The sequence below is a fragment of the Pungitius pungitius genome, chromosome 16 (assembly GCF_949316345.1).
Source record: "Pungitius pungitius chromosome 16, fPunPun2.1, whole genome shotgun sequence".
In the NCBI taxonomy this organism is placed as follows: Eukaryota; Metazoa; Chordata; class Actinopteri; order Perciformes; family Gasterosteidae; genus Pungitius; species Pungitius pungitius.
In genome coordinates this window covers 404,717-430,892 of record NC_084915.1, presented here as the reverse complement: position 1 = coordinate 430,892, position 26,176 = coordinate 404,717, and the positions used below count along the sequence as shown (strand labels likewise).

Genomic DNA, 26,176 nt, shown 5'->3' with positions numbered 1-26,176 from the left:
CACGTAATTGTGGCATATCCCCCATTTAGTCTTTTCTTTGGTCCCTTCTCATGATTTTGTGGCTTTTTATTTTCTGACGTTATGATGCTGTTGCATGTTTTTGCCTATAGATGGCGGTGTAATAGTTTTCATGACGGTTAGGAAGAAACAAAGGTAACCTAGTCGAAGTTGTTGAGGGAGTGAAAGGAAGCAGTCGGTGCTTGTGAAGTTCAAGTATGCAACAAAATGAATAGCTATTTTCTTTTATGGGGGAATCATACTTGTGTAATTAACTCCTAAAAATGTATTTTAATATTTGAGTGTTTGGAATGGCGTTAGGCAGGGCACAATTTTATTGGGCACATTGCAGGGGTAATGTGTTGATTAATAGCTAGTGTGAAATTAAATCATTGACATCAATAGAATTATTAATAATCCAAGATAAAAAGAGACTAAGAACTAAACTATTAAAGCAATAAGTCTCAAAATTGATATTCACTCATTAGGAGCCAGGAATTGAAGGTGTGTACACTGACTGTTTCCAGCCAACACTACAGTACACATATGCACAACGAAATCGCAGAAAACTTCTTCAAGTATAACAGGGTTTATTAACTTCCAATAATACTAATCAGATCAATACCATTTGAAATCAACAAAAGCTATTGTAGGATATCCTAATATCTAAACATCAATTAAAAATGTAATTAATGCATGTGGAGGGTTAGGTGTGTGTGGAGGGGAAGGCTGTTGGGTTTCTTGGTACCGAAAAAGCTGTTTGTGCTTGTGTAACATGCAAGTTGCATCCTGGGGTAGAAGAAGTTTTCCTTCTTGGAGAGCTGCTTGTGCAGGAAGTGAGGACTGGGGCAGCCGGACTTCTCTGGATCAGCTAGGAAATGGTTTAGGTTGGCGAGGCATAAATCCTTAATCCTGTCATCAACTCAAGCCAATTTGGAAAGTTGATTTGAAGAGGGTGTCTTCAACTTCTCATCGACGCAAGTCGATTCGTAAAAATTGATCTGAGGAGATACTGCAGTCCTGACTTTGCCCTGACCAGTCAGTTCGGAAAGTAAAGATTCAGGAGAGGCCGTCTTTAACCTCAGTTAGTGCGTAAAATGTAGACCACATGTAATTCACAAGTAGTTCAGACCATATGCTGTTACAGTGAAACAATGGGATGGAGTATGCTAAAAAAAGGAATATTGTTCTAGGTCAGGGGTGTCAAACTCATTTCATGTTTGGGCCAGATACCGCCCACTTCGACGAACTGAACTATCTGATTGATGATCGGCGCGAACGGCTGACGGGGGGGGGCGCGCGGCGGTCTGACCGACTGTTTGCTGACGGCGGGACGTACGCACTCCGGCGGCGGACCGCTCTGGACGGCCAGCCGGACACCGGCGGCAGGCCACGAGTTCGACATATGTAACCTAGACAAATAACATAGACAGTTCAATATAATGAAATCTATGGTTTAAATACACGTATTCTGCCACCTGCTGGTGGAGATGCGAACACGTTTACGCTGCGATCTCCTTAAACTGTCTCTGCTCTGCTCACTGAAGCAAAACAATCTGTGGACAACAAATATCAGAGCCAAGAGCAGCGAGTGTAGTCAAGTACTGCTGCTAACACATCCCGTCGGTCCAGGATTATTTATTTATATCCGTTAATGAACTTTTCTCCTCTTGTTACCCTGGTAACCGCTGTCATTACAAACGGTTGCGTCGATTCTTACTGTGAAAATCTACGTACTTCCGGTTTAGCCGCTACGCTTCGTATTTTCATTTTATGGGAAAAACCACAAAAAGAATCAACGGAGTAAAAAGTTGTTGGTATAGTTTTTACGGTAAAGGGACGATGTTAAGGTACACGGACCTGCCTCCCACCTGTCTTGAAAACTCCTGTTTTCAAATTCCACCTTTTGTTTAGCCATTTTTTGGGGAGAGGGATAGGGTTGAAAGTTGACACAAATGTAATAGACTGTGAGGCGTGCCTCACAGACGACACACGGAGTGCATTGTGGGATGTGTAGTATTATGGTGATGCGTGGCCAGCTCCAATAGTAAATAGATTTGATCATGCGGGCCAAAGATAATTCATTCACGGGCCGTATGTGGCCCGTGGGCCTTGAGTTTGACACATGTGTTCTAGGTGATGTCACTTGATAGGACGTTCTGTTCTTGCAGTCTCTTACTGGTTCTTCATTCCTTTGTTACTGCAAGTTAACAAAGTCAAACGTTGAGTTAAATATTAACAGGGTCTGAAAGTCCTTCAACCAAAACTATTTTTAAGCCCACTTACCTGTTTGTTTGGGCGTTACTGATTAATCGGTCAGACATGTCTGGTTTGGAAGATGGACAATAGCTGGTACAATGTCTTTATGCCTTTTCCACTTTACTTAATCTTTCTAGTTTTGGTCCTATTGGGCTCTATCTGATTGAAGGCTTATCACCTGTTGACTTTTCCTCTGTCACATTGTGATTGCATTGTTTGTAATATACAAAGTTATTTTAGCTATTTCCCCTGTATTTTTTACAGAGTTGTTCTGCTTGTGGGACTTGGGACAACTGAATTAATGACCCATTCCAACTGTTCAGTAAAATCCGATGGGTTTTGTGGGGGAGGGTCATTGGTGCAAATGGCATATTCACTTTTTCAAAGAGGTTTTGTCCTAAATCAATAGCTCATTAGTCTCACTTTGATTCAGCTCATCTCAGAGTCTAGTATCAATAGGCATCAGTGCTGGCCGTCATTCATACCGGCCTTATTGGAAGTATTGCGCATAGTTCAGGTGGCGCACAACAGGCTGACTGGTGCACACAGTGGGAAAGGTGTGGTTATGGCTCTTTAATAAATAAAGGAATGGGGGGGGGCGTGAGGCAGAGAGAGAAACAGTAGGTTGAGGTACAGACCTCAGAGGCAGAAGGAATTTGTGGCTCCTTCAAGGTAGGTGGAAATCTGGTGAACAATGTGGATAAAAGTGTTAAGTGACCATCTTAGTGTGAACTATTTAGTCAACCTACACGGGTGCCATGTGAGTGTTTTTGGCTTAGTTTGTTTTTTGAAAATATCGAGCCTAAGAATTATCCGTGATTTGTAGGTAATTGTAATTTCTACTATGCAGTTTTAATCTTCCTTACATAATATGCCAGTTGCTCAACCTAGTGCTTATGATTTATACTACATGCTACTGTTTAGTCATGAGGTGAGTCATGATTTTAAAATGTTTCATAACCTTTTCATCGAGCCACGGTCTTCCTCCCTCCGCAGAACGTGCAACCAATTTCGTTATGAATGATAACCAGGTAAGTTCATTTAAACTTTCCCTTTCCATTTTTGTCATATATTTTACTGTATTTCTTAACAGTTTGTTTCTTATTTCAATTCAATTCATTTTATTTTGTATAGCCCAAAATCGCAAATTACATATTTGCCTCAGAGGGCTTTACAGTCTGTACACATGTGACATCCTCTGTCCCAAACCCTCACATCGGCACAGGAAAAACTCCCCAAAATATGAAAAAACCCTTCAATGGGGAAAAAAGGGAAGAAACCTTAGTGAGAACGTCAGAGGAGGGATCCCTCTCCCGGGATGGACAGACTGCAATGGATGTCATGTGTACAGAATCAACAATGTAAAAGATGTACAATACATTCAATTCCTCTAACAGAAATGATACAAGTAATTGCAAGTAGCAGAACAAGTGTACGGCAGGACCACTGCAGGGACAACCTCCATCAGATAGAACCACCATCCACAGAGGCTTCTGTGGGGAGGGAGAGCAGAAAGATGTTGGTTTATGATGACAGTAATATGAATCATATTTAAAGTATATGATGATGGCAGCAGCAGGAGTAAGAACCTGTAGAAACCCTTGGCAGGAGGAGGAGATTCTGGCAGTAGAAATTATCAGACAATGGTCCGACAGGAGAGGGTTCTGTGGAAAGATTGTTAAGTGTTCTATCACAATACCATATACAAGAACCAAGTTGAGCGTGTGGTTAAAACAATGAGTTGGTTTATTTACACTCCAACAGAAACCAATTGATTCCAGCAAAGAGAGAAATGAAGTACCAAGGCTGTCGTTATCGACATCCACATGAATGTTAAAGTCACCCACTATAATTACCTTGTCCGTTTTAAGGACCAAACTCGTTAAGAACTGTGAAAATTCACATAAAAATTCAGAATAAGGACCTGGGGCCCTGTACACTATTACAAAGAGAACCGGCTGGATTATTTTCCAGGTTGGTTGTGAAAGACTGAAAGTCAGACTTTCAAATGAGTTATAATCCAGTTTAGGTTTAAGGTTTATTAAAAGGCAGGAGTCATAAATAGCTGCCACTCCACCCCCTCGAGGGGATATGAGTATTAACATGACTTGGAGGAGTCGCTTCGTTTAAACTAAAGTACTCCCCATCCGATAGCCATGTTTCAGTAAGACAGAAAATATCAACATGGTTGTCAGATATTAGTTCATTTACTAAAACAGCTTTAGAGCACAGAGATCTAATATTCAAAAGTCCCCCTTTAATTCTCTTAGTTTGTTTGACTGTTGTATTATTACTTTTAACTTTGATTAAGTTATTAAATATAACTCCTCGTTTGTTTACCTTTAACTTAAATAACGGTGTCCGTGGGGCAGAAACAGTTTCTATAGAGTTAATTACGCTGAGTGACTGCTCGGAAGGAAGCGCAGAGAAGTGTGTAAGACTGCGACTCTGCTTCCTGGTCTGAACTCTGGGTCATGGATTAAGTCCATTAAGAAACTGGGTCAGGTTCTTAGAAATGAGTTGAGCTCCATCCAAAGTTGGATGGATGCCGTCCCTCCTAATCAGACCAGGCACTCCCCAAAACGTTTTCCAGTGATCAACGAAGCCCACATTATTTACTGGGCACCACCTCGACAACCAGCGGCGGAATGACGACATGCGGCTATACATGTCGTCACTGATCAAGTTTGGGAGGGGGCCAGAGAAAACTACGGTGTCCGACATTGTTTTAGCGTATGTACACACCGATTCCACGTTAACTTTTGTGACTTCCGAGTGGCGTAACCGGGAGTCATTACCGCCGACATGTATTACAATCTTACTGTATTTACGTTTATCCTTAGCCAGCAGTTTAAGATAAGACTCAATGTCGCCCGCTCTGGCCCCGGGGATACAAGTGACTATGGCCCCTGGTTTCGCTAACTTCACATTCCTCAGAATGGAGCTACCTATCACCAGAGTTGGCTTCTCAGCGGCTGTGTCGCTGAGTGGGGAGAAGCGGTTTGAAACGTGAAGTGGTTGGTGGTTAACCGTGTGCTTCGACTTAGACTTATGCTTATTCCGGACAGTCACCCAGCCTCCCGGCCGCTCGGGGGTTGCCGGGGGACGGTTAGCAGGAGCAAACGATACGTCTATGTGGTCCGCACCGACTATAGGAGATGGCTGGTTAACAGCAGCTACTGACTGAGCCTCCATGGTGCAGAGCCGTGCTTCTAACTCACTAAGCCTCGCCTCCAACCCCAATTTCACACCCCAGATTGCCGTATTTTGGACCCCCTTCTGTTATCGGATTATTGTTTCATGATTTCTTCCTTAAACCTCTCCACTGCACCTGCAGGCATATGGTCCCACGTATGACAACATCGGGTTCCGCCATGAGGAAGGGAGACCCCCTCCTACTGCCCCAAAGCAGGGTATTTACCCTAACCTCCCACAAGCGACCCCCAGCTACATTGCAGTGCCTCCCAAAACCATCAACACCCACCACACCGTGGCACCTGGACCTAACCCGAACCCGCACAACACGGGACCAAAGACAGGTACAGTAACGGGTGATTCCTGTTGCCTTTTGTGAAGCCGTACCAAGTGGAATGTGTGGGTCCTGTCAGTGATTCATGACTCATTTTAAACAATATAACATAATTATATATACATGCTCACAAATATGTTAGAATACAATAAGGGTAAACTAGTATATATTTGGAGTGATAAAAAGTTGAAGAATACACTTAGAAAAGGGGCAAATCTCTGAAAGGTGTTTCATTATCTCACCTAGCCTATCGCTCAGCTAAGAGGAGGGGGGGGGGGGGCAGTCTATTACGCAGTGAAACCGGCACACAGACACAGCAATTCAGTGTGTATGTTAGAGCCACAGATAACATTGGGCTTGAGACGCAGTAGTCCCTGGACCGGCCAGCTAGTCACAGGGCTGACATCCACACACCTACAATTAATTTAGAGTCACCATCAACCGAACCCCTAGAGCATGTCTGTGCACTGAGGGGGGAAGCCAAAGGACCCAGAGAGAACACATGCAGACATGGTGGGACATGCAGACTCCACACAGAAAGGACAGGAAGGTGGTTTCAAACAGCGCAAACGGTGCTAACAACCACATTACTGTGCTTCATGACAACTGCTCTTCCAAAATGATGCTTTATGCTCTCTTCAGTTTGTTATTGGGCTACTGTGATTACTTTTCTTTTTATACTCTATAAACCTGTTAGTAGATAGTTTTGAAGCCTTCATAGTACGGTATAAGGCCATAAAATAGATTTAATGAAAAGCAATGAAATATCATCAACACAAACCACCTCCAAGTTATGCTTCATAAAGAAAATGCAGCTAGAAGCTTCCCTCGGTTTTGTGTTATTCGACTCCTAAACTGCATGTTTCATTTACATTATGTTTAGTTTATGTATCTGCTAGGCCTGATTTCATGTGTAACATTCAAATCATGAAGAGCAGGCAATTTGCTTTTAACATTTTTCTTTAACAGTTTTTTCTTTGCATTGCAGGAACAAGGACATGTCAGGGGAAACATATTCTAAGTGCATCACTGACTGTGCTTCTAATCCTGGCAGTTGCCGCCACACTAGTCTGGTATTTCCGTAAGTTCAGTAGAAGAGCCTTGTGCTTGCTTCGGACGTCTTTTTCTCCTCCCATGCGTTTGGTTTGCTGTGCGCGTGATGCCTGCTGTTTATGTGTGTTTTCAGTGTCCTACCAGTGTTTACTGGGAAGGTTGTGTGGCAATGGGGGCAAGTGTTTGAGCCCCTCCCAGTGGTGCGACGGTGTAAAGGACTGTTCTCGCGGCGAGGATGAGTCTCAGTGCTGTGAGTCATTTACATGAGCAGCCTCACACATTGAGTGAAAGTCATGGCGGTGAAAGAGCGTTGTTGTCCTGCCTGCTCCTCAGTTCGCCTCCACGGGACAAACTTCATGCTTCAGGGCTACTCGTCAGACACGGGGGCCTGGATGCCCGTGTGTGCTGAAAACTGGGACGACATCTACGGGAGAGACGTGTGTGAGAGGATGGGGTACAAGAGGTGCTGATCGCCCTTCTTCATCACTGGCTACGCCCTCTTCTGGCACAGTCACACAAGACATGACACTTTCAAAAAATAAAAATAAAAAGACAAAATATGAATTGTTGGGTCAGTAAAAATAACAATGCAGAGTTTAAAAAACCAACATAATATCATTTCAATTTTACAACATGTGCACTGTAGTGTAAAACAGGACTTAATAACATCAAAACAATTAAAAAATCTGATTTTCTGCAGTTTGACAGCAAGGTCTTGTTTGAACATATTTAGACAACTTTTAATAGAAAAGAAGGTCATTTGCAAACCCAGAGCTCATTACTCATTATTTGCACTCTCATCACTTTCAGCATTAACTGGTCAAAAGGGTGTATTTCAATGGGCGTGGCCAATCACAGATGGGTGCCTAACTCCCAAACTACAATGGAAGATTTCACACTCAATGTGAATTGATGCATTCTGCATCTGGAAAGCATTGGGTTGTTAACCATTTTAGGCAAATGCATTGTACCACCCCCCAAAAATTGAAAAACATTGAAAGACAAGTCCTGACATGCACTAAAGTGTACATCAATACATTTGTTATTTTTCCTATGACAATAAATAAGCTAAGCTCTGAAAACTCAGATGTTTACTTACCAGTCTAAATATAACATTTAAAAAAACATTTCAAATATAAATCTTACCTTTCTTTTTTTCCATAAAATAAGTTTGTTGTGTTAAAAAAAAGCAAGTTGGCAAGGCTGATATTATTTTAAGTGTGTTGATCTCCCCTGACTCATCACACATTGGTCTATCCCACAGACAGGACTATAAGTCCTCCACCCAAACCAGCCCAGGTTCTTTGGCCTCAAAGGGATACATGAAGCTGAAGCCTGGAAGGAACAATGGATCAAGTATACAGTCCCTTCTCTCTTACAGGTATAAAATCACACTATACATAGACTGTAAGCTGTAGCAGTCTTATTTAAATGTTACAACTCCTAAATAGGCATTGATTACTTTATCTTTACCAGTTATTGTGATGCTCTCCTTTGCAGCCAATGGTGCTCAGGCCCAGCAGTCAGGCTTCAATGTATTGGTAAGATTTCACTTTAAGTAAATAACTTAAGCACTGACATGTGTAGGAATTTTGGCGACATGAGCAAATTCTGAAATGCAGACGCAAGGTTCAAATATCTACTAGAACACAACTTCAACCTTAAAGTTTGAGTTAAATCAAGCACCCCCCCCCCCCCGCGCGCGCTTTCCTCAGCATGCGGAGTGAGTTCAGCTCTTCCGGGTCCTCGCATTGTGGGTGGTACACAAGCAGCGCAAGGGGCGTGGCCATGGCAGGTCAGTCTGCAGATCGACGGCTACCACGTTTGCGGAGGCTCCATCATCAGCCCCCGCTGGATCCTGTCGGCCGCACACTGCTTCCAAGAGTGAGCCTTTGGCTTTACACCATCTCGAATGGATTCAATTATACCATTTTCTTTACATTCAGAAAATAAATGTCCTATCCTGTGACTGCTTGACCTCATGGCAGGTTCTCCTATGCTAAAATGTGGAATGTACAGTCAGGCGATGTGAGCTTGGGTTTGATGAGCCTCCGCTCAGGAGCAACAGTTAAAAAAATTATCATACACGCAAAGTTCAACAGGCGTAATAACGAGAACGATATCGCCCTGCTCAGGCTAAATTCGCCTCTCCAAATCACAAGTTAGTATTTTCCAGTTATATCTCATCATTTAAAAGAAAATTTCTTTATTGGTAACAGGCAACATTGAAGACGTATTTGTGCCTCAGGTACGGTGAGGCCAGTGTGTCTCCCCAACTCAGCCATTGACCTGTCTGCTGGACGTCAAGCCTGGATCACGGGATGGGGATCACTGCGATCATCTGGTGTTTGTATTTTCCAACTTCCCATGTGTCCTTTCTCAACTTGTCATTCCTCGACATTAGATTATTTGTCCAGATTGTGTCACTTATTTTTTAAGGCTGAAAGTCCCAGTAAGGAAACAGTGCTTTCTACACTTTTGACTGAGCTAACCGGGTGTGGTTATCGTTGCTATTTCTCAGGACCTTCTCCGGACCACCTCAACCAAGCCGAGGTCACCATCTACAGCAGAGAGACCTGTAACAGGGCTCAAGTGTTTGATGGAAAGGTCACTAAGACCATGATCTGTGCCGGCAGGCTGCGGGGAGGAGTTGACACATGTCAGGTTAGTATGAGTACATTGTCTATGTCACTTACGCACACACGCACACACGCACACACACACACACACTGACCTAAGATACTGTCTCCTGCAGGGGGACAGTGGAGGGCCCCTGGTGGTCAAGGAGGGAGATGTATGGTGGCTGGCAGGGGACACTAGCTGGGGGATTGGATGTGCTATGAGGAACAAGCCAGGACTCTACGGCAATGTCAGCTACTTCATCAACTGGATATATGAACAAATGCAGGTACGCTATGTTTATGAGAGTAGTTCCCTGTATTCTGTACAAATGCTATTAGAATTTCTCAAATGCATTATTGCTTGTGAGAAATTTACTTACCAAGTCTACGTCCGTACAAAATCCATTCATTATTTTATCATTGTAGATAATTTTATGAATTGTCATAATCAACAAATGCACCGTGAAAGTTATGGCCACAGGCTTATGTTGTGAGACCTCAAAGCTCTAATCCGTTCAATCTTGATGTTTGTGTGCAAGATTCCATTTGATATGATGTCCATCAAGAAGAGACTCTTCTGATTGCATAAAACACTATGAGGAAATGACTCTACTTCTCTCTTCATTTATTACCTAAGTAAACATTGTAAACAAGGGTTCATGGTCTCAATCTATCTATAATATATAATCTAGTTTTTTGATTCAAAGTATTCATCAATACAGCATGATGTCCATTAAGTGAGTGATCTTCTGTCGAAAGTCAAATAGGCCATGAAGCAGAGTATGCTTTAGGGCGGGGCTACCTTGTGATTGACAGGTGGCTACCACATTGTTGTGCGGTCTGGAGGCTGTTAGTGGTTCCGTCCATTAACTTGGACCCTATCACATGGTGTTTTCCCTTCATGAAGGAATTCTCTTACGTGTACTCAGTTCCACTTTCTGGTGTCACTTTTGGTTGTGAAAAGCCAAGATGGCAACGGACAAAAAATGCCACAAATAATTAAGGTTTTTAAACCATGGTATAGAAATAATAATAATGACTAGTAACTCTAACTCTACAACATGTTCATGTTTTTAACTATGTTTTTTGTGTCAACACAGAATGATTGACTGAGTTCTGGATGAACCCAAAGACAAACCTCTTTCATCAATCAACGCCCTTCCTTTATTAAAAACAGTGCACTTTAAATCTGAAACTTCAAAGGAACTTATTGATCAGCAATATTTTTGTGACACGTAACAAGAAAGCTTTTCAAATATAAATGTATCATCATATTATGTTTATATTATTCTTCACATTAGCACAAATTAAATATAACATAAATCAAGTTGTTTATTTGTTTCAATAAAACATTTTGCACAATGAGCAGAGTTTCAAATTGCACAACAAATGAGGTGTAGACGGAGAGAGAGTTGGACAATACAGAACGATACACATCCAAACTTCTCATTGCAAGATGGTCAAAAGACAACTTCACCTTTGACATGAATATTTGTATTTCAGCACATCGAGAAATGTACATGTATTTCTTTCCATTGTAGTCATTAACGTGGTAGAGGAAGATCATGACAAAAAGTTGACTGTGTCCGAGAAATATGAACATAGGGTGGCTAATTTGGCATACAAATGGTCCTTTTGCGGATGAACCCTGATGTAACTTGTGCCTCCACCTGTTGGCTTCACCTCATGCTGTCTGCATGGAGAGGACTACTGAGGAGGAGCAGACACACTGTCTGAAGGGCTAATTTGAGCTTTGAAGGTTGTAATGTCACTGTCTTCGCTCTACAGCCTTTAGAGAACTCCAGTAATGGGTTGTGTTACATTTGTAACTCTGAATGTTATCTGCAAATAGGAAACCTTATGTAAACCCACCAAAGGTAAAGACGCTCACAAAACATACGATCATTATAGATGCCTGGTGTTTATGTTGATTTAATTCAAAACCTGACCCTTGGAGTTGTAAAGACGGTGTGGAGATGGTGACACTGCGTGTGACAAACTTCCGAACCCAACTGGCACCCAGGAAGCGGGCGATGATTGAGGGGAGGAGAATGCCAGCAGGAAGAGGTGACCAATGGCAGGCTTGTATCCACAGTCTACATCCGGGGAGTGAGACCAAAGATGGAGTGACGTCTGCCGCCCATGCGCGTTGTTTACCTGCTGGCTCTTTACAAAGGGTTTGGGTTCTGGATGAAAAAAGCAGTGAGGGCGGCTCTGTAGTCCGCTGTGAAGAAGAATCGTTCAGGAATTGATTTACACGTCCAGATGCCCGCAAAATACAATAAACACAGGAATACTGTCCGATGAAGTAGAAACACTGTAATGTAATTCTTCATTTTGGACATGTTTTCATTCATGTGCATTTGAAGTCACGTAAATCTGATCTCTATAGACTCTATAGATCTGCAATTTTATCCCAAAACAAAAATTCTTTTATCTTTATAGCTATCTGCAATGTACGATTACGTTGTGTCGTATGTTGTATACATGAAAGTATGCCTGAGAAAGTACCATGAATAAGAGAAGAGACATATCTTTAAACAAATTAATGAATAGGCCGTATTACAAATGGATAGTCAGTATGTGATACAAATTACTATGAACAATGTCAAGAAAGAGGAGAAAAGAGGAAAAAGGTGTATTCTCATATAATTTGCTCTAAAATAAAAAGGTGATTTACAACTGAAATACTATTATTTTAAAGCAAGTAATACTGTAAAGTTTTAGAGATTATGCATAATAGTAGAAAATTGAATAACCATACATGGGTATATTGCGTAATATTGTTTAGGTTCACTAACTCATCCTTCAGAAAACAGAAGCAGTTTCATATGGTTTTGAATGTAAAATTGTTCTACAGACCGTTTCCTTGTTTTATGAGGTTTAAATCATACTGTTCATGATTTACTGTCATATCGGTCGAGCTCTCCACAGGCCTATCACAGCCTCAAACGGTATTACCAGTAGATCTGCAGCAGAAGTCACTGTTGCCACGTGGCCTCAGAATGTAAACCGTTTATCTTCATGGGCTCCTGTGCGCACGATCTAATAAGACTGGGAACCTAAGCAGATGAGGCATGCTGCTATGGTCAACGGCACAAAACTTCCAACAGGAATATCCTGTACTCTTCACAAACAAATATATAAATGCTTCACACTGTAGTCTTGGCTACCATGGCATTTTTCTGTGGGTATTTTAAGGCGTTCTGAATGTATTGATGAATAGGTTGCTAATCACTTTGTTTCTTTAAATATATTGGAAGTACTATCATGAGGTTCAACAAGCCCCTGAGGATCGAATTAAGGACTTTCCTTTGAATCCACTTTTATCAAGAATCTACAAAATATTTCCATCTTGGGCTCACACTAGTTTATTGTCTCATTTTCCTTTAGTTCAGCAGGAAAAATAATTTACAGTGGAACGTGCAGAGGGAAATTGGGCGCTTGAAATACAATAGGTTCCTCTACGACTAGTCGTAGCGAGGACCCTACTTATGGAAAAAAATAAAGGAAGGGACATTTAGAATGAATAAAAACTTGCGAATAATTATGATTAATTTTGAGTTAACTATAACATAAATGCAATTAATTGTGATTAAATATTTAATCGTTAGGGATAGTGACAGCACTAACATATATGTATATGTATATATGTGAGTATTTTTCAACCACATTAGTCCTTAACTGACATCAGCCGGCCTTTCTGAAGATACCATCACTCTTTTCAAAGACTACATCAGTTAACCGACCACCCTTTTTAAAGGCTTCACGCTTTATTGAGGGCTTCCAGACTTGTGCATTCATCACTTTGATCCAGTCATTAAGCGACCAACACAAGTGATATTTGCAATGTATGAAGGGAAAAACCAGACAGCCGTAGCAGGTGGTTCTCTGCCTCGACCTCCTCCGAATACATACGATTTGAATGTTGCACTTTCCCGTGCCAACATTGAGTTGCATGTCCTGAAAGAGCATGTCACTGACCTCACTATCTCACATTTGCAATCCTCCAAGGAGAAGGCCAAAATGTTACAAGAGATGCAAGATCAGCAAACAGCCATTGCCAAACTCCTTCTGCAGAACCTGTATCTTGTCAACAAGAGCAAGAGTTTGTCTCAGAAGCTTACCGAGTCAACAAAACAGCTTGTTGTCAAAAGTGCTGAACTCACGGTCAACAACCTGGCAGCAGAAGTATGACGATCTGGAGAAAAATACTTTCAGGGAACTGGATTACCAACAACAGTCCTTGGAGTCTGAAGTAACAGGGTTACTCTCCACCAACGGTTCTCTTCAGGAGGCGCTGCACGAGCAGCGGTCCAAAAAACACCAGTTGGAAGCAGAAGGCAAACTGCTCAAGATCACAACACCCTTTCATTTATTAAATACTTTTAATACTTCCAAGATGTCTCCCGTCCGTCTGGTGTTTCTTCATTATTAGAACACAACAACACCCCTATAGCAAATCTTTTCTCTTTACACTCAGTCATTTCCCTTGTTAATGTAAAGCAGCTTTACTGTCAGTGATCGTGAAACCCATGTGGTACCTTAAAATTAGTAATTAGGGATTAGAATGTGTCAAGAGCATGGCACCATCACTATGCTAGCTGGAAGGCTTCTTAAGGCATGACGCAGTTTGGCTAACAAGGGCTAGCTATGTAAACAACAGTGTTAATCTAAAGCATCCTATGTGTGACATGAAACGACTTGTCTGAGATACAGACCTCTATGCAGGGCCTTCCTCTCCTCCTCTTCGTCATTGATTTTATGTTAGCTTGATCTTGAGCTTGAGTGTGACCATTGCCTTGCAACGCACGCAAACATAAACGCGCAACCATAAGGTCCGCTGCGTGGGATCGTCGCCCCCCCCCTCCCCAAACACTTATAAAATTGAATTTCAACATATGGCGGGGGCGGCACGTTCATCTGTTTTAATGATAAGTCAGTTAGTGACAACTTAATGATAAGTTGTTCTTTCGTGACATCTGTAGGCAAAGATGGAGAAGTGCATCGCACAATGGCTTTTTCCTCGACTCAAGCCCCAAGGTGGAGGGGACCACACAAAATGTTTGCATGTGTTCACCTGTCAGGGTTCCCACTACCGCTTGAGGACCTTTTCAATTTATTTTTTAACAACAGAAGGAAAATAAGAAGAGAAAAGGGATTTCAAATGTCTTAAGCTGAGAATGAACTAAATATGAGATATAACAGAAAACATTGCCATTCTAGAGATGATCTAGAGCACCTGTTTCAAACTCACGGGCCAGATGTAGCCCGCCACCTGAGTGTGCACGGCTCCCCGGGTGACAGCCCCAGGAATCAGGAATCAGGAAACGTTTATTATTATTATTATATGTTAGACATACATGGAATTTGACTTGGCGGTTGGTGCATGACGGAAGACAGTACAATAATGACAACGTAGTGCAGCAAAAAGATAAAAATAAAATTAAAATAAATAAAAAATATATGCTATGGATTAGTACGCTAAAGCTATGGGTTAGTAAAGTTGAGAAATAAAGATAAAAATAAAAATAAAGATAAAGTGCACCAGCTAAACAGAAAGTGACAAGTGAAAAGTGAAAATGACAAAGTGAATGTACATGAAAGTGAGAGTCAGTGAGGGGGAGCCCCGGGCTCTGTTGATGAGCCCGACTGCCGAAGGGAAGAAACTGTTAGTGTGACGGGAGGTCTTAGTCCTGATGGACCTCAGCCTCCTGCCGGATGTAAGGGGCACAAACAGTTTATGTCCGGGGTGAGAGGGACATAAACTCTTAACCAAACTGCACTGTTACATTGTCTCCAATTGAAATCAAACTAAACAAAAATATTACATGAATGTTTGTGTGTACTTGAGTGTTTCCCATTGTAGCTGTACTCCACTTGTTACACAGCCTTAGCCTTCATTATGCTGCGGACCTTTGTTTTCTACTCAATACCCAACATGTTCTTGTGTTTCTTAACAAAAAATAACAAAATAATAAATTACATCATGTGATGCATAGAAATCTTTATTTTTCTCATTTGCAAGCAAATTAGCCCTGACGCTCTGAGTAAGTCATTAGGTATTCAAAGGAATTAAACATAAAATTAGACAAAATGTCTTGGGTATCACCAAGTCACACCATGGTGATGTGTACTCGCTGCTTGAAGTGGAATTACTGTGTAGCTATTTTTAGTTAGCTTTTATTTATGAAATTGACCAAAAGTAGTCTTGTGAAAGATTTTGAAGGAAACCATTTAGCTCATTTATGGTATTTTGAGAGGCTTTAATTTTGGAATGTTAGATCAGAATGTCCTGGTTAAATGTTGATATAAAAGGCCAAAGACCATAATAATTTAGATATTCTTTGGATTGCGCCTTTAGGGGATGAACAAAAGTGCTCTCTAGCGCCCCCGTAAGTGCTCCCTAAGGGGAAATTTTTTCCCACTTTTACCGATTTACTTGATCCTTTGCACACAGGTGCTCTTGGATGTGCTCTACAAAAAAGTAAATTATGGTAAGCAAATGCGCATGGCGTTTTTTTTCCGCCATTCTGAATTTTCAGCAAAATGATTCTCAATGCAAAGAATGTTGATATCTCATTCTTCATTAAAGTTATTGACCAATGAAGTTTGTAAGGGGTGTGGCCTAGAAAGGAAAGACCTATAACTTCAAAAGTTATTAACCTCTATGCTCACCAAACCTTTAGGTTATGTTCACATTGAGTCCTAGAACATCCCCAAATATTTTCAGAATATTTGAACATTAGTGTTTCATTATGTTCTGTCGTTCTCTAGACTATACATAATGGACGATTAAAGCAGTCTTGCTTACTTGAACTTTATTGGTGTGCAGTCATCAATACTCGTAACGTAACGTTATCCCGTCCGCTCCGCGTGTGCGGTGTACCCTCTAAATCCGTCCCCCGTACAACAGTGCTTTAACAAACGATCCTATTGTCACATCTTTCTTTTTCTATTTTCAAGTTAGTCTCTTTCCCTGACTAAGACATTCGAGTGTAACACACTTTTACCATCTGCTCTGCTCATTTACAACAGATCTAACAACATAGGCAATAACAAATTAACGTGTTCAAAACATCTGTTTTCCACAAATGCAACAAGTGTATATAACAACACATTTCCATTTCCCCATCTCCTCCCTTTTTTTTTTTTTTTTTTTTTTTTACATAGTCCATCCTCCAATTACTGCGAATAGTCTGTCAGGTAGTGGGGTCTGACAACTTGTCGACCTGACCTGGTGACCGTCTCCAGGTTCTTTGGGCCACCTTGTGTTGCGGGAGCCTCAGCCTCTGTTGGTATGGGTGTGTTCTGTGTCAGCGTGCGCCCGGTGAGATTGTGTCTGAGGTGGCGACGATTTCTTCTCAAAACACCACCTGACTCCAACTCCACCTCATACGATCTATGGCTCACCTGTCGCATCACCTTCGCTGGTCTCCAGCCCCTGTGTGTGTCACAGGGCTGTACCCTCACATTGTCCCCTCTCTCCAGAGTGTCCATGTCTTTCGCTGTGTGGTTGTAATACTTTTCCTGTCTCTGTCTGTTGTATTTCAGTCCCTGTTCGTTGTGTGTTACCTCTGGCTTCAGCAGAGTGTCTTTCGTGGGAAGCAGGGTCCGGGTCCTCCTGCTTAGGAGTCTCTGTGCCGGGCTTGTGTTAAGGCCCTGGCTCGGCGTGTTGCGATGATCCAGCATGGCCAAGTACGGATCCTGTCTCGCTGCTGCAGCCTTCAGCATCAGCCGCTTGGCTGTCTTCACCGCTGATTCCGCCTTCCCGTTACTCTGCGGGTATCCTGGCGACGATGTCCTGTGTTCAAAGTCCCACTTTTGGCTGAAGTGCTGAAACTCTAGTGATGCATATTGGGGTCCGTTATCTGAGATAACAATGTCTGGAATCCCCTGTCGGGCAAAGTGGGCCTTGAGTTTTCTGATCACTGTGTTGCTTTTTGTGTCAGGTAAATAATCAACCTCCCAAAAGTTTGAATAGTAGTCTACTGGTATCAGATAGTCTTTATTGTGGAAGGAGAAAAGGTCTGTTCCCACCTTGGCCCAGGGTCTGCTTCCCACGTCATGTGGGTGTAGCGTCTCTCTTTGTTGCTTTGGGTCCACTGTTCTACATATGTCACATTTGGAGATGAAAGTCTTGATCTCCTCATTCATTCCAAGCCAGTATACACACTCCCTCGCTCGCCTCAGACATCCCTCTACTCCCAAGTGAGAGGAGTGGATCCTGTGAGTGATGTCTACCCTGAGAGCGTCAGGTATCACAGCTCTGTCCCCTCGGAACACAATGTCATCCTGGAAACTCAGTTCATCTTGGAAGGTGTGGTAGTGCCTGATGTCACTTGGTAAGTCCTGTTTCCTCTTGGGCCACCCTGACAGTATTCTATTTGCCACACTCTGTAACTTTGGGTCATCTTTTGTTGCAGCCCTGATGGCGCTCAGCCTCTCTGCTGAAATGGGTAGGTAGCCGACCATGTTTACGGTCTCTATATCTGTCTCACTCTCTCCCCTAGTGCTCTCTGGTAAGTATGCTCTACTCAGCGTGTCTGCAAGTAACATATCCCTGCCTGGAACATAGGTCACACTAATATCATAGTGTTGTAGCCTGAGTAACATTCTCTGCAGTCTCTTAGGTGCACTAAGTAAGGGCTTGCTGTGTATATTCTCTAGAGGCTTGTGGTCACTTTGTACTGTGACTTCTCTACCATAAGTATACTGATGGAACTTTTCCATCCCAAACACAATGGCTAAACATTCTTTTTCTATTTGGGCATAGCCCTTTTCAGTTTGTGTGAGTGCCCTACTGCCAAATGCTACTGGTTTACCTTTTTGTGTTAGGGCGGCCCCCAGTCCTGTGTCTGATGCGTCACACTGAAGTGTCAACTCCTCTTCCTTGTTGTAGTACTGTAGGACTGGCGCTTTAGCGATTTTGTCTTTCAGCCTTTGAAACGCCCCTTCTTGGATGTCTGTCCATTCCCACATGTTCTCCTTGTGCGTGAGTTGTCTCAGAATCTCACAATCATCTGAGAGGTGATCATAGAACTTAGAAAGATAGTTGACCATCCCAACTAGTCTCTGCACCCCTTTCACGTCTGTTGGCCTCGGCATCCCTTTGATTGCCCGCACTTTCTCCGGGTCAATCCTCAGTCCATCGGCCGTGAGCAGATGACCTATGTAGGGTACCTCCTTTTGCCTAAGCTTGAATTTGTCCGCGTTCAGCTTAATGTTGCGCTCTCTGCACCTGCTTAGAAAGATTCTGACTTTCTCGTCATGGTCCTTATCTGCCTCCTCTTGTGTTGCTCCTTCCCCTGTGATTAACACATCATCTGCTATGATGTAGACTCCTGGGAGGCCCTCCAGGGCCTGCATGAGCATCCTTTGGAACACCTCCGGTGCTGGGCTTATTCCCATCGGCATTCTCAGCCAGCGGAAGCGACCAAATGGGGTGGCGAATGTGGTGAGGTAGCTCGACTCTTCTTCTAGTCTGACATGCCAGAAGCCTTGCTTCACATCGCAGACTGTGAACACTTTTGCCTTTGACATCTCCGGCAGGATGTCATCTATAGTTGGGAGTGGATAGTGACTTCTTTTTAGTGCCCGATTCAGAGGTTTTGGGTCTATACAGATCCTCAGCTTCCCATTAGGTTTTTTCACTGCGACCATGCTACTGATCCAGTCAGTGCTGCGTTCCACTGGTGTGATTATCCCTCTTCTCTCTAGATCTTTGAGTTCCTCTTGTAGAGGTGTCATCATTGCTACAGGCACTCTGCGTTTTGGCAGTTTCACTGGTGGTACTCTGTCGTCTATCTCTATTTTGTATTCCCCCTCCATGCAACCATCTCCGGTGAACACATCCTCAAACTCTTCCTTTATTTTGTCCATGGTCACGTGTTCTCCGTTTGTCACTGGGCTCGGCTCTTTCTTCACTATGCTGTCTATAGCCAGGATATTCTCATACTGTACTTTTATCAACCTCATTGCCTCGCTGGCTTTTCTGCCTAGTAAAGGGATTCTGCTATTCTGGCTAACCACTTGGAACTCTAATCTGTATAGCTTGTTGTTTCTGGGGTTTCTGACCTTAACCTTACATGTACCCAGGGGAGTCAACTTGGTCTTGTTATACATCACTAGCACTTTCTCAGTGTGCTCTAACTGTGTATCTGGGTTTAGTAGGTCGATGGGGATGATATTACAGGTGGCCCCACAGTCTATCTGGAAGTTTACCAACTTTTCCCCTATCTTCATTCTTGCAAAGAGCTGCTGGCCCTGACTGTGGCTGTCTTTAACCTGGTTTACAGTTTCATCCTCTCTATTTGCTTCAGTTACACAGTTGACATCCTCATATGAGTCACTGTCACTAGTCTGCTCTGTAACTGCATGCACTTTCCTCGTTTCCTTACTGATCTCTTGTCTCGATCTGCACTGTGCTGCAAAATGATTTTCCTTTCCACACTTCTTACATTTTCTTCCAAAAGCTGGGCATTTTTTCTTATTCCTCTCGTGTGTTCTACCACAAAACTTGCACAGTATCTCATTGTCTTTTTTCCTCCCTTCTGTCTGTTTTAGTGTATGTACCTCCTCCACTGTCTGTCCTTTCAGTGTTCTGCAATTCTCTCTAGACAGCTCTGTAGCTCTACAAATGTGCAGGCATGTATCGAGAGTCAGCTTCTCTTCCCTGAGTAATCTCTCCCTCAGCGCTGAGCTATTTGTACCACACACAAGTCGGTCTCTAATCAACGAATCTCTAATGTCCCCAAAATTGCAACTGCTAGCCAGCGTTTTCAAGTCAGTTACATAGCTGTCCACATTTTCATCCAATCCTTGGTTCCTCATGAAGAAGCGGTATCTTTCCACGGTTTCGTTTACCTTGGGGTTGCAGTACTCGTCAAACTGCTTGATCATTGAACTCACTGTGGTCCTCGCTGAAGAGCTGGCACTCGGCAAAGTTGTCCAAAGTTCTCTGCCTTTTTCTCCAATGAGATAGTTGAATAGCTTGACTTTTGTGGTGTCTTCGGCGTCTGGCATGGTAAGGTCCACGTACAGTGTAAACTCCTCCTTCCAACTTTTCCATGACTTCGCCAAGTTGTTGGAGTCCAAAACCAAAGTTCCCGGGGTTTTTAGCCCTTCCATCGCTAGCTAAACTTTCACTCTTCCTAGTTATTTACTTCTGACAATCTTCGACGTGCACACCGCTGCCACCATGTTTCATTATGTTCTGTCGTTCTCTAGACTATACATAATGGACGATTAAAGCAGTCTTGCTTACTTGAACTTTATTGGTGTGCAGTCATCAATACTCGTAACGTAACGTTATCCCGTCCGCTCCGCGTGTGCGGTGTACCCTCTAAATCCGTCCCCCGTACAACAGTGCTTTAACAAACGATCCTATTGTCACAATTAGGGGGTGCTATAGTGATTCTCTGTATTTTTTGCATTTACAAACGAACAAACTCCTCCGAGAGTTTGAATCCGATCCATTTCAAAATCAGGCAAGTCGATCCTGACAATCGTGGGGTCAAAAGTAAAATCAAGAGTTTTCATAAAACTACATCGGCGTGATCTTGCGTCCAGTTTGGACAATATTTCACGATTTTCTTCAAAATGTAAAATGTTATAACTCCAAGAAACATTGATATTTCTGGCTAGAAATGTATATATGATGCTTGTGTAGGCCTATAAGTATTGCCATGCAGTGATTTTTGAAAAAGTATAGCGCCACCTGATGGCTTAGGTCAATGCAAAGTTTCTACATTTAAATGTCCATCTCCTATACCTTTAACCCGATCCACTTAAAATCTGGGAATATAAGCCTTAAGACTGTGATGATAGGTTACAGTGAATATTGGGAGACATTGGGACACCATCTTCGCATGAAAGTTCAAGCAAATCTTCTGAGCCTCGGCAAACACCAAAACTCTTGAAAACCTCTGTGAATGTCCTAGGTGATGACCTTTACAGACCTGATGTGGAGTTTTGGATCAAAAGTGAAAAATTGCCTCCATAGTGGACCCTGGAAGTTTTCGACGAAGCAGCGCCGGCACCCTGTTTGACCTACAAGTGTGGTGATTTTTTAACAAATGTATTACAGGGAGACTTTAAAAAGTCTCTGAGGATTATGCTCTAAAACAAACAGGAAGTCAGTTATAATTTTTTTAGTGTGAATATTCCCTGTATTTTTGCAAGAGAGTGACCAATCCTATTTCAATGACGTTTTTATTACTAAACTGTATCAGAGCAGATAGCTCATCTGCAGAGCTGTTGGCCTCCGGCGCCATACTTTTTTTTAACCTCTATTCAGGTTTTGCACTTTGTACATCGACCCAACTTATTTAATACGACTCCTGATGTGACTTAAAATGTGTTTAATGAATAATGCTAATAACTGCAAAAAATTGTCCCCACAGATCGCATTCTCTGCCCTGACGGAATGGAGGAAAACCACGCTCTTTAGGACGTGTTTTGATTGCACAATCACAGGTGAGCCTATGGCTGAGTAGTTATCTCCGCGCACTGAATGCTACTTCAATCACGAGAGACTTATTTGATAGTAACAATCGTTTATTACATATGCATCAACTATGACTTGTGCAATTCTTTGGCGATTGGACTCCATCCTGAGGGACTATTCCCGAAGGTACACTGTAAAAAAAAAATTGTTGACTCAACTTAACTATATCAAGTCATCTTGTTGCTTTGACCGAGTTAATTTGAGCCAACTAATAGTGTCAAGTTTATCACACTTCAAAACAGGAGTTGATGCAACTTGCAGTCTGTTGACTCAACTTCCTGTATCAAGTAAGTTGGACCTGAAAATATTATTTGAGATAACTTTAAGAGATGTTGGTTAAATGTATTTTATCAAGTTCCTTCAACTGTGAATCAAGTTGGCTCAACATGGAATACATAATTGATACAACTCACGATTTGTTGACTTAACTTTCTGTATCAAGTAATGTGGAGTGGAAAACATTACTTTAAGAGAACTAAAAAAGATGTTGGTATAACTTACTTTATCAAGTTAGGGTAACATTATTATTTGCCAGTCAAACTTAAATATTAACACATGAAAAAAATAGCTTAAAAGACAATTCAATAAGGACCTTTATTAAAATCCCAACAAGTCCAACTTCAACCAGGCTTGCTTCAAAATAAGTGTCAATTGATGTCCTTGGGACAAAGTTAGCCTTAACACCCTCTAACACACTTTTGCTTTGGGCTGCTCAAACTGAAATTAAACTGTCCCACACATAAATAATAATTTATTACATAAAAATAAGAGCACCCTTCCTTCAGGGAAAAACAATAACTCAACCCTAACCCCCTCTAGGGCTGGCTGGCTGGCTGGCAGCAGAGGTCCCATGTGAATATCAAAAATGGCTTTGCCGGGACTCGAACCGGCTACCACAGAGTCCCCAGCCCGATGCGTATCACACAGAGCTATACCGCTCACAGGCAAATGGAAGGCGAAAGTAGGTGCTGACAGTGAGTGCTTTCCCTTCAGCACTAAAACGTGGCCACTTGAATCCGTTTTCAGTGCATTGTTTCTTGGTCTGAACACCAAAAATGGCTTTGCCCGGACTCGAACCGGGTACCACAGAGTCCCCAGCCCGATGCGTATCACACAGAGCTATACCGCTCACAGGCAAATGGAAGGCGAAAGTAGGTGCTGACAGTGAGTGCTTTCCCTTCAGCACTAAAACGTGGCCACTTGAATCCGTTTTCAGTGCATTGTTTCTTGGTCTGAACACCAAAAATGGCTTTGCCCGGACTCGAACCGGGTACCACAGAGTCCCCAGCCCGATGCGTATCACACAGAGCTATACCGCTCATTGCTGGGGAGGTGATCTGCAAAGTGTCCCTTTATTTAGGGACATGTTCTTTATTCCTAACCGAGGAACTTCTGTCTAATTGGTAGGGAGATGGTGGGCGGAGAACGCTGTGTTCACTGATTAACAACACCTGTTCACCGGTGTCTAAAAGCAGCGTCCGGTCTCTTCAGCCTCCGGTCTATTCATTTGAGTTTGTGGAGGTGAGTACTGAAAGAAATGGCTGATACTGTGACAACCTGCCCGCTTTGCCTCGGTGTGTACGCTGCTCTGCCGCAACACTTAAGGAGAGCTCACGGTGTGCAGAACGCGGAAGAGAGGGGCCTGCTGTTGTCGCTGGCGAGTGGCAGAACAAACATTCGTGAAGAACCTTGTCCGGTGGTGGGGTGCAGCTACAACAAAAAAAGGTTAGACCGTCACCTTTCTGATGGGCATCCTGAACTGAGCGCCGCTGAATTGGCAGGACTGTTTGCAAATCTAAAGAAGTGTGTAGCGGTGAGGCGCCTCTCAGAGCTTCGGGCCACCTTGTCGGGAATAACCATGGTGTCGCGGCTTGACACGGCTGCCTATGAAGTGACCGAGGACAGCCCCACCGAGCTGGCTCCGTCTGGAGTGATTGCGGAGAGCCCCACCGAGGGGCCTCCGTCTGCGGAGAGCCCCACCAAGCTGGCTCCGTCTGGAGTAATTGCGGAGAGCCCCACCGAGTGGCCTCCGTCTGCGGAGAGCCCCACCAAGCTGGCTCCGTCTGGAGTGATTGCGGAGAGCCCCACCGAGGTGCCTCCGCCTGGAGTGATCCAGGGAAGCGGCCATGGCACAGAGCCTGTGGTTGCAGCATCAGGAGCTGCCTTGACACCCGGAGTTCTCTCAGCGCTAGGTGTTGCCAGCTGCAGAGGAAGGTGGCTTTGCTCTCAAAGAAAAGGAGGAACCTCTCCACGGCCCCGATCCCTGTCCAACCAGGGAGAACGGAAGGTTTCGTCCGACAAAGTAGATCAAAATGTCCCCAGTTTCCAGAGTCTGTGGGTGAGTCTAAAAAGCCACATACGGCTTCCATCATTTTAAGTTTGTGCTTTACTGACTTTGTCTCATTGCATGTCTGAAGAATCCTACCTGTCTGCGTATCGCCTTCAGCACCAGGGCTCCAATCCCTCGGTAAAGCGGAAGGAAAACGCCACATCCAAGGTGGGAAGAGTCCGTGACTTCTTAGCCTACATGGGGGCTGGAAAGAATAAGCTCCACCTGTGGAACTACCTAGACAACCCCCAGCGTATATTCAGGTGAGTGAGTGAGTGATTGAATTGGATATATACTTTGAAATAATTTGACAAGTGTTAATCTCTGCCCCTTTTCCCCGTGCAGTTACGCAGCAAGCCTCCAGCCCAGCAAAACAATCACCACGGCTGCAATTTATCTAAAAAATGTGTCTCAGTTCATGACATATTTCCAGCAAACGCCCCCGAAACAATGCAGACTTACCCGGGGGCAGATAGTCAGTGTTATACGGGCTCTGAGTGCATCTAAGTCTAACATCCATACCCCAGTAGTCCTCCACCAGCTAAAGGTGAAGTCGGATAAACTGTCCCGGCTGGTTTCCCGTAAGACGCTGCGTAACTGTCAGAGGAGGGCGAAAGCTGCAATCCCAAAGCTTCTGGGTAAGTGTGCTGCGTTCATTGAATCCCCTGTACATGATGTGTTTACATGATGTGTTTGACTTAATGTGAACTTCCTTAGACTGCATGGAGCGTGAAAACAGCACCCGGAAACGGTACGCCTTTTACGGTCACTTGTCCGCCCTCCTGGCATCACTCTATGGACACCGGCCGGGCGTATTTACGAACATGACAGTGACTGAGGTGCTTGAGGCTGCGGAGGAGGACGAGAAGGAGGAAGAGTACTTTGATGGCGAGGCGGACGCCGTCACCATTCCCGACACTGGCTATGTTATTTCGGTAGGTGTGTGCTCCCCACATTGTTAAATAAAAAATCATAAAGTATTTCATTAATGACTAACCTTGCTTTTTTCCCCTCTGTATGCAGGTGGCGGAGCATAAGACTAACAGGGACTTTGGCGCAGCACAGATGTACCTGCGCTCTGAAGAGTACTCCTGGTTTAAAAAGTGGCTGGCGGTGCGGGGAAAATGCAACCCCACAACGGATCACTTTATGGTAGGCGATGGGGGAGGGCCAGTCACCAACCTACTCCAATGCATGCAAGGTGCATGGATAGAAATGGGGCTGCCTGGCCGGCCAAATTTCATGGACCTCCGCACCGCAGTCGCAGCACATGTAAGGATAACTTCCATGTGCATGTTTCTCTAACATTGAATGCTTGGTCCCTGCTAAACGCATTCCTTTCTCCTGTCTAGGCCAAAAACTTCCATCCCGATGATGTCCGAAGGCGCATAGCAACCTTCATGTGCCACGACGTATCAACTGCTGACCGCTTTTACACACTCGTCCTGAATCCGAGGCAGGCCAAACAGCTACGTATCCAGCTGGAAGAAGTTGTTGCCAACCATGACCCCCCGTGTGCATTGTCTGCAACTGAAATAATACCCGTTTGAATTCGACAACTTGTTTTATTCAAAGTGTTTAGTGGTTAATTTCAAAGTGTTTAGTGGTTAATTTCAAAGTGTTTAGTTGTATTTTTCTAAGTGTTTAGTGGTTAATTTCAAAGTGTTTAGTTGTATTTTTCTAAGTGTTTAGTGGTTAATTTCAAAGTGTTTAGTTGTATTTTTCTAAGTGTTTAGTGGTTAATTTCAAAGTATTATATTTTACCTGGGGCACAATAAGCACGTGCTCCAGAGACTAAGTAAAATTCGGAGAATAAGCAGAGACCCAGAGGATCCTGGGCCAAAAATCGGGCAATAAGGAGCATGTGCTCCAGAGACTAA

The 26,176-nt window shown here is 43.3% G+C and overlaps 2 protein-coding genes across 3 annotated transcripts in view; both read left to right on the top strand.

Moving 5' to 3' along the window:
• LOC134102859 (acetyl-CoA acetyltransferase, mitochondrial) overlaps positions 1-26,176 on the top strand; it is a 410,737-nt gene that overhangs the window by 5,832 nt on the left and 378,729 nt on the right. The gene's annotated exons all lie outside the window — the stretch shown is intronic.
• LOC119206982 (transmembrane protease serine 2) lies at positions 2,306-10,798 on the top strand. Of its 2 annotated transcripts, none has more exons than XM_062558137.1 (13): positions 2,306-2,349; positions 3,253-3,287; positions 5,594-5,795; positions 6,774-6,866; positions 6,972-7,088; positions 7,172-7,301; positions 8,103-8,219; positions 8,339-8,379; positions 8,554-8,722; positions 8,827-8,999; positions 9,087-9,502; positions 9,594-9,746; positions 10,560-10,798. In XM_062558137.1, the coding sequence occupies exons 2-13, from the start codon at positions 3,273-3,275 to the stop codon at positions 10,566-10,568; spliced, it is 1,635 nt and encodes a 544-aa protein (XP_062414121.1). In that variant the 5' UTR covers positions 2,306-2,349; positions 3,253-3,272; the 3' UTR covers positions 10,569-10,798. The 2 variants fall into 2 exon arrangements, with proteins under 2 accessions (XP_062414121.1, XP_062414120.1); XM_062558136.1 differs by lacking the exon at positions 2,306-2,349 and adding an exon at positions 2,718-2,928.

Bases quoted from the DNA above. Each gene is read 5' to 3' on its own strand.
- LOC119206982 (XM_062558137.1), top strand. The intron at 7,302-8,102 runs GTGCTGATCGCC...TCTATCCCACAG, and splicing joins GAGAGGATGGGGTACAAGAG to ACAGGACTATAAGTCCTCCA. The intron at 8,220-8,338 runs GTATAAAATCAC...TCTCCTTTGCAG, and splicing joins CAGTCCCTTCTCTCTTACAG to CCAATGGTGCTCAGGCCCAG.